The sequence below is a fragment of the Amblyomma mixtum genome, chromosome 10 (assembly GCF_055824585.1).
Source record: "Amblyomma mixtum isolate Tamu chromosome 10, ASM5582458v1, whole genome shotgun sequence".
In the NCBI taxonomy this organism is placed as follows: domain Eukaryota; kingdom Metazoa; phylum Arthropoda; class Arachnida; order Ixodida; family Ixodidae; genus Amblyomma; species Amblyomma mixtum.
In genome coordinates, this window is record NC_143021.1 from 70,580,297 (window position 1) to 70,592,312 (window position 12,016).

The 12,016-nt window shown below is 50.0% G+C and overlaps 1 protein-coding gene across 1 annotated transcript; it reads right to left on the reverse strand.

Annotated features, from left to right (window-relative positions):
• Nucleotides 1-694: 694 nt before the first annotated feature.
• Nucleotides 695-4,797, reverse strand: LOC149326079 (sulfotransferase 1A3-like). The gene is made up of 3 exons (XM_089564468.1): nt 4,484-4,797; nt 3,383-3,674; nt 695-991 (listed from the first exon to the last, which is right to left on the reverse strand). The coding sequence occupies exons 1-3, from the start codon at nt 4,795-4,797 to the stop codon at nt 695-697; spliced, it is 903 nt and encodes a 300-aa protein (XP_089420594.1).
• Between the last annotated feature and the right edge of the window lie 7,219 nt (nt 4,798-12,016).

The window sequence follows — 12,016 nt, forward strand, 5'->3', positions numbered from 1 at the left end:
TATTTCTGCATGGACTGTTACTATGCTAGGTTTGGTCGAGGTCACCATCAAGGTCACCTTCCCGTTGGCTACAGCTGGAGCGACGATCATGCGAACATATTCGAGCTTACTCGAGTTACTCTGAGGCTTCACAAAAGGTTCTTGGTTGGGACCGCCTTAAGTAAATTGTAGCGACTACCACCAGTAACCACGCAAACAGGGAGGTTCAGAGTGGCGACAGTGATTTGTTCTAAACCTCTGCAATGCACGGTGTGGAAACATTTTAGAGGCAGACTATTATGTTTTTCAGGAGTCAATTTCAGTTGTGACTGTAGGTGGTATCTTTAGATTGGATGTCAGGCAGACCCATGATGTCCTGACGGCGTACGTCCTGATAACGTCGTACTCCACGCGCTATTGCACTGTTGTGTTGCTGCGTATGCTAAAAGAATACAGCAGCACCTACCAATTGTGACAGTTTGGCCGCTGTGCTGTGCAGTTCACAAAGTGCTCCTTTATGTCATCGAAAAAAGCTACGCTTTATCGACAACTCTGCATCTAACCGTACTTACTAGTTGCTTGTCGACCTTTCGCACAGCAATGAACAAGGCCGGAGGCTACAAATCGCATATGGCCCCTTTATATGCCGCTCACGTCGGCGCCTGGGCACCGATGCGGTTGCGAAATTTGTGCGGATCAGATCGGGTGAGAATCTTCAGCCGGTCGACGTGACGAAGAGGTCTTCGAGAGAGGTGCCCCTGGTCCGCTCGGCGAAGCGCTCGTTCAGCGTGGCGGCCTGCTCGCTGCTGAGCGTGGCCTGCCATCGGCTGCGGCAGTGCAGGCAGTTGATGTAGCACTTGCCGTCGCGCAGGTACTCGGGCGGCGGCAGCTGGGCGCCCTCCGTGGTGGAACAGTCGTAGGTGCACAGCTCGCGCAACTCCTTCAGGCGGCAGTCGTCGCGCACCAGACGCCCCGCCGGACCGTCCAGGAATTCGCCCAGGTCGGCCACCACCTGCCGGACATGGATAGAACTGCAGCTAGACCGTCACGGGCCAAGTGTTTTGAGGCTGACAAATGTGCACGAAGGGTATGCGTCCAAATATTTTTGTTTCGCAACCACTAGGGCACTTTCATCACACAAGGAAGGCGCAAAAAAGACAGCCTAAATAAGTGCTGGAAGCCAAAGAGGCCTGCTTCGTTGCTCTATGTTTCGGGGCTGTATGCCAGCAATGCGTGCCCGCGTGGTTTCATTTTTGAGGCGACCCGATTTACAAAGCAGCAGAGGAACTGGCCCTCGGTTCATGCCTCGGCACGCAGCTGCTTGGCTTCTACCGCCATGCGCGCACATATATACTACAACAGCCCTAGATGGAACGCAACGACAGTAGTTGTGGGAGTATTCTACCAGTAATGCCCTCAAGTAAGCGGACGTCAGAACACTCTGATGATGCGACTCTAGGTTACCTCTGCTATGCATTCGTCGCAGTCGTGGCGTTGTTCAGTGCGTCTCTGCTCCCCGAGGGCTAAACTGTGGAGCGCCCATGTTCGCCTTCTCCTGTTCGTGTGATGCCCAACTAGGCCGACAGTTTAATGGGGTTCAGGCCACAATTGCTGAGCAGACTGCATTATCAGCGTAATCAGGCAGTGCCAGTAAGGTTAGTTCGCGTCCAGCCGATGATTAATTATCATCATCATCAGCCTGACTACACCCACTGCAGGGCAAAGGCCTCTCCCATGTCTCTCCAATTAACCCTGTCCTTTGCTAGTTGCCGCCACTGTATCCCCGCAAACTTCTTAATCTCATTAATTATCACTTAATTAATCGCTTAATTATCACTGCTACTAAATAAGACGGCACCTCGTATGTTCGTATCGATAGCTGAAGCGAGGTTTTAAAACGTTGCTTTCGCGAACTGTGCTTCAGAGAAGGCTGAGGAAAAAACCTGTGGCTAGCTGATGTTCGCTTCGCGAGCGCTGGGCTGCATAATCAGCGCTGCGAGGACTTCCACCAGAGAAAATATCCGTACAGTCTCTACTCATCAGTCGTGACGGTAGCTCGCCGCTGACAGCTGCCACGCTGACACTGCCGACTCATAGGCGCTCGGATATTCTTGGTATCCAGCTAGTACGCCTTATAACCCTCAAAAGCATCGCACGCTTTGTGGGGTCGCTGAAGTGCGCGCCGGATTTTTTTGCAATAGCTTCGTTGTCGTGATTGGGAACGGGACCCACAACAAGACTAATTCGAGCAAAGCGACGGTTGATAAAAGATTACTGCAACTTTCGGCCGGCGGAAGCTTTCATTTGGGCACCGCTAGCCCCTAGCAATCATGCAGTCCGCGTTTACCTTCTTCAGCTTCGAGTGAAAGCAATAAATCCGTATTTTGCTGGCGGGCAAGCGACTACACGTTATGCCGAACTATCGGATTTTGGTAATTGTAATCAGCGTCCCTTTCAAGGAGCGAAACAACTGAGAAAATTTTTGAGACCCTATCAATGCAAATGAAGGTGGCTGCGCTGCAGCCTCGATGACTGCCAAGGAAATAAAATTCCTCAAGGCCATATTGACGCGTGCGCTTTGGTGATTTTGTAGGGAACTCATGCTGTTTTTTTTCTGTTTTCCGGCCTCTTCCGTGCGTTCTCTTGTGGTTAATCGTTTTCTTTATTTCTTTGTGACCCCACACGTACGACTGCGAGCCACAAAAAAGGGGAAGGCATTTAAACATGCAATCACGCGTACTTTTTACTTTTCGGCACGCTTGATTCTTCCCAACTGCTCTCTCGCGGCATCTATGATCGCGTCTGCGCATTTAGATTGAGTTACGTTTCAGTAAACTATCAGTTGAAGTCCAGCTGCTATCCTGCGTGTATGTGTTCCTTACCTTGTTCTGCGTCTAAATTTTAATGCCCTCAAAACATGCACACAAGTCTAGCTACTGCGTGGCAGACGCCTTGCGAAAGTTGTACTTTCGGGCAGCGTAGTAGGTATAAGGTCGATGAATCGCGTGTGAAAGGGTTATAGTGCTGCTGCTAAGTACGTGATAAGGATATGGTCCTGTCAAAAGCGTGTTCCCTACCTAACCTATGAAATCGTCCCTAAAAGAGGAAAGAAGGTTGTCAAACGTAGAGCGACGAATGCGCTGAACGCTTTGAAGTTTTCTAGCACCTTTACCCTTTAGCGGACAATAGGTTGCCTTGTGACGTTGTTATATACGACGGAAAACAGTCACCTGGTTTGCGAACATTGTGTGACCTTTACTGGGCCAGCCTTCAAACGTCATTCAGCCACCTGCTTCATCTTTTGAAACTCAGCGGTACAAAGAGCCCTTCCACGATGTGAATGAAAAGCTGGTTAGCTTTTCGGAACAGCGCCAAATAAGGCGCTCATAAAACTCTACACAACCTGTTCGAAGTTCTTCTTGAGATTCTCCAGAAGAACGAAGAAGTAGTTTGGGCTACGGTGGTGCTCCCACCAGGAGGTGACGTGGTCGAAATAATCGTTGCTCTCCACTTCGCCGGCCACGAAGCGCTGGAAGTAGTCGTCGAAGGTGGCATCCGCGAAGCGGTAGTCGGACGCCCTGGCTGCCATCTTCTCGTAAAGCGAGACGCAGCAGTCGCGGTAGTCGCGCACCACGTACACGTACTTGGCAGCCTGGCTCAGCCGCAACTTCTTGGCCGGCAGGTGAGTCTTCAGCCTGCGACGTGTATGTTTTGCCGTTTACGAATGTTTTCTTTTTTGATAGATTTGCCGAGTTTTTTTTGTGTGGGCCTTATCCGAAGCCCCCGAAATATACCGCTGAAACAGTACTTGCGAAGCAGTTTGCTCTAATCAAACAAGTGACCACGTGCTGGCGAAGCTATGAACAGTGCTGCCACCCCAGAGAACAGCGAGGACAAGAGCATCACTTTGCTGGCAGGCAGGCCGAAGAGACAGGGAGATTGGAAAGCTCAGTGCAAATTATTTGAACGGAGCAATAACCGCCACGATCTTTTCGGCAGTATATGATAACACGCTCTTCAACGGGAGATAACACGCATCTGGCAATATGGAAAGAAATCGCACTCATTAAACTATTTTTACTTTTGCAGCGAACCTGAGAGAGCATCAAATGAATTATGCGCCGTGAGATAAAATTCCACCGCTCACTTCCACCGAGGGCTCCCCTCGGTCTGAGAGCTTCGGCCGCGTAGCCGGATTAACAATGAAGAGATAATCGCATTGCTAAGCGCAACAACTTCGAATCACTTGGTTGCGGAAGCGAACAGTTCGATCAGCGGCGCCCACGGCGCTATATAGGCCTTATTCAATCTGTGGCGCGCCCATGCAGGCAACCGTGGCGTGCAACAGCATGGCGGTCGCATCGTATCGCGGCCATGACCCCCGCCTCAAGGCGTGGACTTTTTTGTCCTTCCGTATTAGAGGAGCGGGGTGCGCTGCCCCCTCTCTTTTTGCGGCCTTCTTTCACTTCCGAACCTCGCAGCAGTCTGGCGGGAGGGTCGGTACCTGCGAGGCGGCGCGATGTCCTCCACCTTGCGGCCCAGGCCCTCCAGGAAGAGCACGTCCCGCGAAAGCTGCGCCTGGTCGGCCGGCATCTTGCCGCTGTGGGTGAGCGCGTAGAGGAGCACGCTGACCCAAGTGCCTCCCGAGCACGGGTAGCAGGCGACGAACACGTCTCCCGGGTACGGACGGTACATCATGGCGAACAGCACGTCGCTCACGTTAGAGTTCCACGGCTCCAGCACCCCCTGGACCTCGACGAAGAACGACTTGCTCCTTCTGGGAGGCGGAGAGGACGCGGACGCTGCAGGGTCAGTCATGCCCTCAGGCCGTCTGTACTTGCGTCTTCAGAAGGTCACCGCGAGTTGCATGTCCGCGTCCCTGCCGGCTGGAGGCCAAGCGGCGCTGAGGAGCGTCACGCTACGTCTTCTTCCTCTTCTGCGCAAATCCTCAGTGGTGAGTTAAGCAAACAGCGTCACTGCAGCATGTCGCAACCGAAAACGTTTCCGCGTTCACTTGTGCGCTAAAGACAATGTAGTGCTCGAGTCGCAACACATGGTTGCTCTCGAGAGCGCGATATCTCCAGTGACGTCATCTATTAATTATTTAATCAAAGATACCCTTAGATGCCCTCAGGGTACTACATAAGAAGGGGGGGGCAGTAACACACTAGGCGCAACCTAACGTTCAAAAACAAAAAAAAAAACATTCACTTGATTTTGCGAAAAAGTTTTAAATTACAACGCAAGCATTATCACAAGAAAAAACAAAGATCAAAACTAGTAAATCACTAAAACTAAACTAATGCATTGCAGCAGCATTAGAGGGTGTAGAATGAATTACCACAACAGGCGCATCTTCAGGTCAGAAAAAAAAACCGACAGAAAGGATGGCACCATGAGGACTGTTCCAAAGTACTGGCTTCAATCTTTGATTTTCCTAGAGAGACGCGTTCAGCGCCTTTGCCTTGGTCTACCAAAACAGTGAAAAATGTTGTGCTGCTCTTGGAGGCACGAACACCTGATTTAAACTCACGGATTCAGCTTCTAACTGTGCTAACTTTTCTGAGAGGTCTGTGCGAACTTTTCTGAGCCTATTCCAGGATTAGCTAGCCCAATATTTACAAGGGCAGCGATGGCGTAGAGGTAGAGCATCCGCCTCGCGTCCAAGAGGACCGGGGTTCGAATCCCGATGCCACGCAGTTCTCCACCGGGTTTAAAAAAATGGCAGTGGTTTAGCTCTGGTTAAACTACAGAGGCTAGAAGGTATTCCTAGTGTCGTGAACGGCCGCCGTTTCAAGGGGCCCCTGTGAAACCGGTTTGGATGCACAGCGTAGGTGGCGCTGCAGCTGCCAGGCGTGCGGCTTTTGGCGCGCTAAGCAAGCCGCGCCGTTCGCCCAGCCAGTTGGCAAGTGCGCGCGGGCGATTTGTGACATTGAAGGTGATGCCACACATCACGCAATCACATGTGCATCCAAACGCATTCGAAAAAATGCGAGTAAACCTTGCACTTCAGCTGTTCAGTCAGGAGGTACTAAAGGGTATTTTCTTTTACCGGGACCATTTGCAAAGGGGCAACGTCAGAAACATCGAACCGACAGAACGGTTTGTAAAACTAATGGAAAGACTAATTTTTATAATGTCATCTAGAATCCCATCAAAAGGCCTTAGTGCTGATTCAAGAAGTGCACAGTTTTTGAATGAGTTCATTGTTTTTCTCAAGGAATGGGAGGAACATGCTGCACAGTATGGTGGCGGCTTTTTAAGTGCAGGAACTGCCCTTGGCCTGCGTGTAACGATGCAAAGCACACTGTCGCTTGTAAAATACCTGACCACGTCGCTGCAATACAAATACTTGTTGACTGCAAACCTAAGCCAAGACAGGATGGAGAATGTATTTGGGATTGTGCGCCAGTGCTTCGGTTGCAATGATCATCCAACTGTGGGGCAGTTTTTGATAATTATCAACAACCTTTCTTTCTACAGCCTCGCAAAGCCTCCAAAAGGAGCAAACATACCTGCAGAAGTCGTGACTGCCCTCTTGCAACCATCTGATGTTCCCAAAGAAAAAAATGAACGAATAACTGAACTTGTCGATAATTTACTGGATGGCGGAAGCTTGGCTTCTGCTGCAGAGCTGCTCGAGGAGCACAGCAGCCTGAGCGATCATCAGGGCTGTGTAGACAAAAAAAGTGACAGCTGACTAATTTTTTATGTAGCTGGGTATGTTGTCAGAAAAATCCTTAAAAGATTTCCTTGCCCCGAATGTGCAACTTGTTTCAGCACTTCGCCTTTGCAAGCCGAGTCAAACAACAATGCCTCACTTACTCGAAATTTTGACCATGGAGGCTTAGTTTATCTATCAGGGCCAATTGAACAGCTCATAGCTAAGCTTGAGGACGCATTTACGGTGTTTTCAGCCGCAATGAGCTATACGCAGATAGCATGGTCAGCTTTCTGCATTTTCTTCAGGGACGTGAGCTTCAAGGTGTGGGCTGCGCGGAGCATGGACGTCGAATTACGACAGAAGTGGTCAAGTTTTACGCCTTGACTAGGATGCATTTCCTTTGTAAAGTAGGTAAACAAAGAGCGCGGCGCGCAGCGCGAAAAGAAAAAGTTGCTGAAAATGAGGCGCTGTCAGTAGCCTCGCACAGGGCACTTCGCACAAAAAAAAGGCATTAGTACAGGGTCGTCCACTCTTAGTTAGAACCCGCTAGCGCATGGCCGCACACTTCTGAGGGCCACCGCGTGCGACACAGTCGCTCATCGCAGCAAAGTGGCGCAGGAGAAGGTGTACCTGGACGTGGTGCCTCGCGTCATCTGCCACTTCGTTTCGAAGCGCAGCCGTTTCGGACGCAGTGACCGTCTAAAGAGCATGGCCATGCACTAGCGCATTCTAACTAAGAGTGGACGACCCTGTACATTGTTGTCATGGAACCTTGTGTAATAAAGACGTTCCACCCTGCAATTTGTGCCGCTTCCTTTTCTCATTTCGGTATCATCTACAAAATGCGTTTTTACGCTTCTTTACGGCGCAGTAGGTGAGGCCCGACGTGACGCTTGCATTTGCTCCTGCCGCGGCACACTGCCAGTGTTACAGCTAGTCCGTGTCGAATCTAAATGAGAAGAGAACCTATGCCAATGTTTGCACCGTCTTTAACACTTTAACGCCTTGTCAAAGCAGTGATAGCAACCCGCACACGATCAACCGACTGAACCAGCGAGCACTACCCAAGGGCGTCCGCAGAATTTTTTGCAGGGGGGGCCCCATTGGTTGTTGGCGCCGGAGGGGGGGGGGGGGTATATTCGTAGCAAAAAGGCACTATTTGCGGAGTAAATTTATTTATTTATATATAAATAAAAAAAATAAGTAAAATACGCACATGAAAGAAAAATTACAAACAGCAAATTAAAGCGCGGCTAGGAGAGATACATTAAAGTTTATCAACGAAAAAACAATTAAAATTAATAAAAAATACAAAAAGATACTGTCACTTCGTGGAGAAGAGTGCTCAGTCTTGCTGCATACGGGTTCTCGACTCACCCGGATTGATGACCAGCACACAGCACAATATGTTCACAAACACGCAACTACAGTCACTCAGTCAGTCTTCCTTGAACAGCAACTCTAGGCGCCTCGGATTTTTCTGGGCTGTGAGGCGGAGGGGTGTCCGGGCAGACTAAGACACAGGTGCAAAAGTATAACTGTTTATTTGAGAACGGCCATAGGCGTCCGGCGAGCCCGGTGGCACTCAACCGACTGCCTAACTGCGCTGGCAAGCCAGCGGCCTCCCTCGGGATATGCACGATATGCGCGTACCACTCTCGACTGAACTAAATGTGAGGCGCTGGCGCGCGGCATGCCGTCGACGCGTAGCGAGAGAGAGCAAGTCCAAGGTGCGCGCGGGGCGCGGCATGCCGTCGACGCGTAGCGAGAGAAAGCAAGTCCAAGGTGCGCGCGGGGCTGGCGCGCACTCGTGCACTCGAAGGGGCGTCGGAGAAGTTATAATATGGTAGTCCTCACAGGGCGAATTGTGTAATTACACGGGTGATAAATTCATTTCTGTGCTTCACTACACGCTCTCGGTGCATACTCATCATACACATTGAATGGAAAAACGGTTGAACGCGTACGTTGAAAACAAAAGACAACTATATTCGACCATTCCAGCTCCTATAGGTGGCGCGGCGGCAGTACGACATGGCGGACGAGGCGGTGATCGCGCCGCTGACATGGCGTGCGCATAGTAGAAGCAAAGCGCCTTCTTGACGTTGTGGCGTTCTCGTGCGAGGTTTAGTGCCTAGGTAAGCAGCCGTAAGACATTTTCAGACAACAATAAAAGCTCATGCTTGTGTTTGGGAGCATTAGAGGCTAGAAATAAATTTTCTTATGAGCATGGAATTGCTAGTTCGCAAGTGCCACAAAAACTTCGTCGGCGTTGACACATGAACCAAACTCTGCACAGTAAAGTGGGACAAACACTTTGAACTAATTTTTTCGCGCTCTCACTTTTTTTTTTCTTTCGGCACGTTTCTGTGCTGCGATTACCATCTATACGCGAGTAAGGACCCGACCGTTATTCGCAATTTTGGTTGTTTTCGGCGCTAATCCGAAAGCGAAATTCTACAGTCCAGTTTTTAAGCTATTGTCTGAAGAAGCTACTGTAATGGCCCAGACCATCTGACGCTATTTTTTGTGCCTACATGAGTGCGGCCCTTACACGCATAAATGCGATATGTGTGTTTATTTCTGATCTTTAAGGACACCATTAAAAAAAAAACAGCAGTTAGTAGCACTGGCCACAGTCCGCGGCGTCCTGTACTGTTTTACTTACCAATTACAGCTGTGAATAAAATCAGCTCTTCATTGCTTGGCTGTATCAAACAAGCCAGATACATCAACATCCTTGGACTGATACTTACGTCCTTTCAGCGCTCCTGAATGTGGGCGGAGCTTCTCTTCGGATGGAGTTTTATCCGTCTATAGTTTATCTGCAGCGTCCTTTCTTCACATATACGGTAATAGAAAATGCAGTGTATACTGTTGTTCGAAGCTGCAGCCAGACGGCCGTTTAAGCTTAATGGAACAGCCGATTCTTGCGCTCGAATCTGTTTTCGACAAGTGGAATAAAAAGCGCTGTGTTCGAGTGAGCAGACGACATTTGTGAAGAAACGTTTCCGATTATTCAGCCACTTTCTGCATTATATCCGAAAAACGAAGAAACCATTCTGAAATTCTTGCCATTTATATCGCCATTTAGTAATCACGTTGCGGCCAGAACGCCGTGTTTAATCCAGAACTGAATGGACAGAAGTTTGACGAAATATTTTGAAGAACGTCAATTTGGGCTAGATGGTGCATTATTTGAGAAAAACGTAGCGCATGTCCTGTGGCAGTCTTTCTTGTGTACGTCTTGCTGTAGTGCTATTACCGTTTCCGTCTCAAATTGATGAAAAATCTTCGTTTGCTGCAAACGTCTGCCTGAAATTATAACCAATATACTTCCCATCAGCTCGGAGTTTAAGCACTGCCCTGCTTTCATGCATCTCTAAACAGGAATGCAGTGGCGAGGCGGTGTCGTGGCGTCAACAAAGTACGCCGCTGAGAAACACACTGGTCATGCGGCTGAAACGCCTTGTCAGCCTGCCGAACGCACTTATTCACTGCTTTTTGCACTCTTTACGTGTTGGCAGAAACAACATGTCTAATTTTTCGAATGTTCGCACACCGTAGAATAGCAGATTATTCTCGTTTTTGACGCGTATCTTCACGCTCCAAACCACTGCGATCGCATGCGCCGCGAGGAGCGATCACCGGCTTTCTGCTTCCCGAAGAGGCCGCGTGGTGCCGCCACCATAGCTGGAACGACCGAATATACAACAAAAACTTCTTTACAAGATAAATGCACGCTCGCCGCTTCATACACCTCGCTCCATCTTGCTCGCGCATCCGCACAGTCGAGCAACCGCACACACACTGCTCGCCGCTCGTCGTTTTCTCGTCCGCTGTCTTGGTTGTTCTGACCTTCGTTGACAACCGGCCACTAAAAACACCGAAGCACAAACACAGAGGCGCGCACACGTGCAAGGGCTTACTTGCCGCAATATCCCCGAATGCGCACTTTGGGGGGTGAAAGGAACGCCGCGCGACTTCCGAGGGGAAGGAACACTCGCCACTCCGGTCGGAAAATTTGTTGTGTTTTTATGGGGTTCAGAGCCCCAAAACGCATCAGGCTATGAGGGACGGAGTAGTACAGAGTTCCGGATAATGTCGACCACCTGGGTCTGGGTCTCTTTACCGTGCACTGACACGCACAGTACATGGGCGCTGTTGTGATTTGAGACCCAGCCAGAGGTTACAGGCGAGCCAGGCAGGCACCATCGGTCTGCGTTGACCAAAGGCGCTGGTTTTCGGAGAAGACGCAAGAAACGCTGGTGTGGGGGCGCCTCTGGAGACTGCGTCGCCGTGAACAAAAGCAGCTAATCCCCTTTGCCGAAGATTCTGAAAGCGGCGCTTCTACCGAACTGCGCTCTCCCGTGGATCGGAGGAGACAGCGAGCGGCGGCTGCGGCGCCAACCCACCGCCCGCTTGACCCTGAGCAGCCCGACAAAGCGGGGGTGGATACGGCTGATTTGTCCTTCCCTCCTGAAGAGTTCATCGGTGGCCGGCGTACGAAGGCGAAAACAAGATGCTCTGTGCACTGTCTGCCTCCGTGCCGCTCTCTCTCTAGAGATCAAAGAATGTTGGTCAAATGTTTAGGGGAATCCCCCAAGGTGGAGTAATTTTCTAATAAGGGAGTAATTACTCATTGGCATCCACCCAAGCGCAGCCATACGGCTACAAAGGAAAGCTATACAGCTTTCTCAGAAACTTCGTAGTTAAAGAAAAAAAAAAAAAAGTTCGAGTTACTGATCAATTCGCTCTCGCCCTACCATAAGCTTGCCGTTCCGGTTAGCTCAATTGGTAGAGCGACTGCTCCGGTGTGGCGGTGGTTCCGGGTTCGAACCCCGGACCAGGACGAATTTTTCTTTAACTACGAAGTTTCTGAGAAAGCTGTATAGCTTTCCTTTGTAGCCGTATGGCTGCGCTTGGGTGGATGCCAATGAGTAATTACTCCCTTATTAGAAAATTACTCCACCTTGGGGGATTCCCCTAAACATTTGACCAACACTCTTCCCACTTCGAGTTACTGATCAATTCGCTCTCGCCCTACCATAAGCTTGCCGTTCCGGTTAGCTCAATTGGTAGAGCGACTGCTCCGGTGTGGCGGTGGTTCCGGGTTCGAACCCCGGACCAGGACGAATTTTTCTTTAACTACGAAGTTTCTGAGAAAGCTGTATAGCTTTCCTTTGTAGCCGTATGGCTGCGCTTGGGTGGATGCCAATGAGTAATTACTCCCTTATTAGAAAATTACTCCACCTTGGGGGATTCCCCTAAACATTTGACCAACACTCTTCCCACTTCGAGTTACTGATCAATTCGCTCTCGCCCTACCATAAGCTTGCCGTTCCGGTTAGCTCAATTGGTAGAGCGACTGCT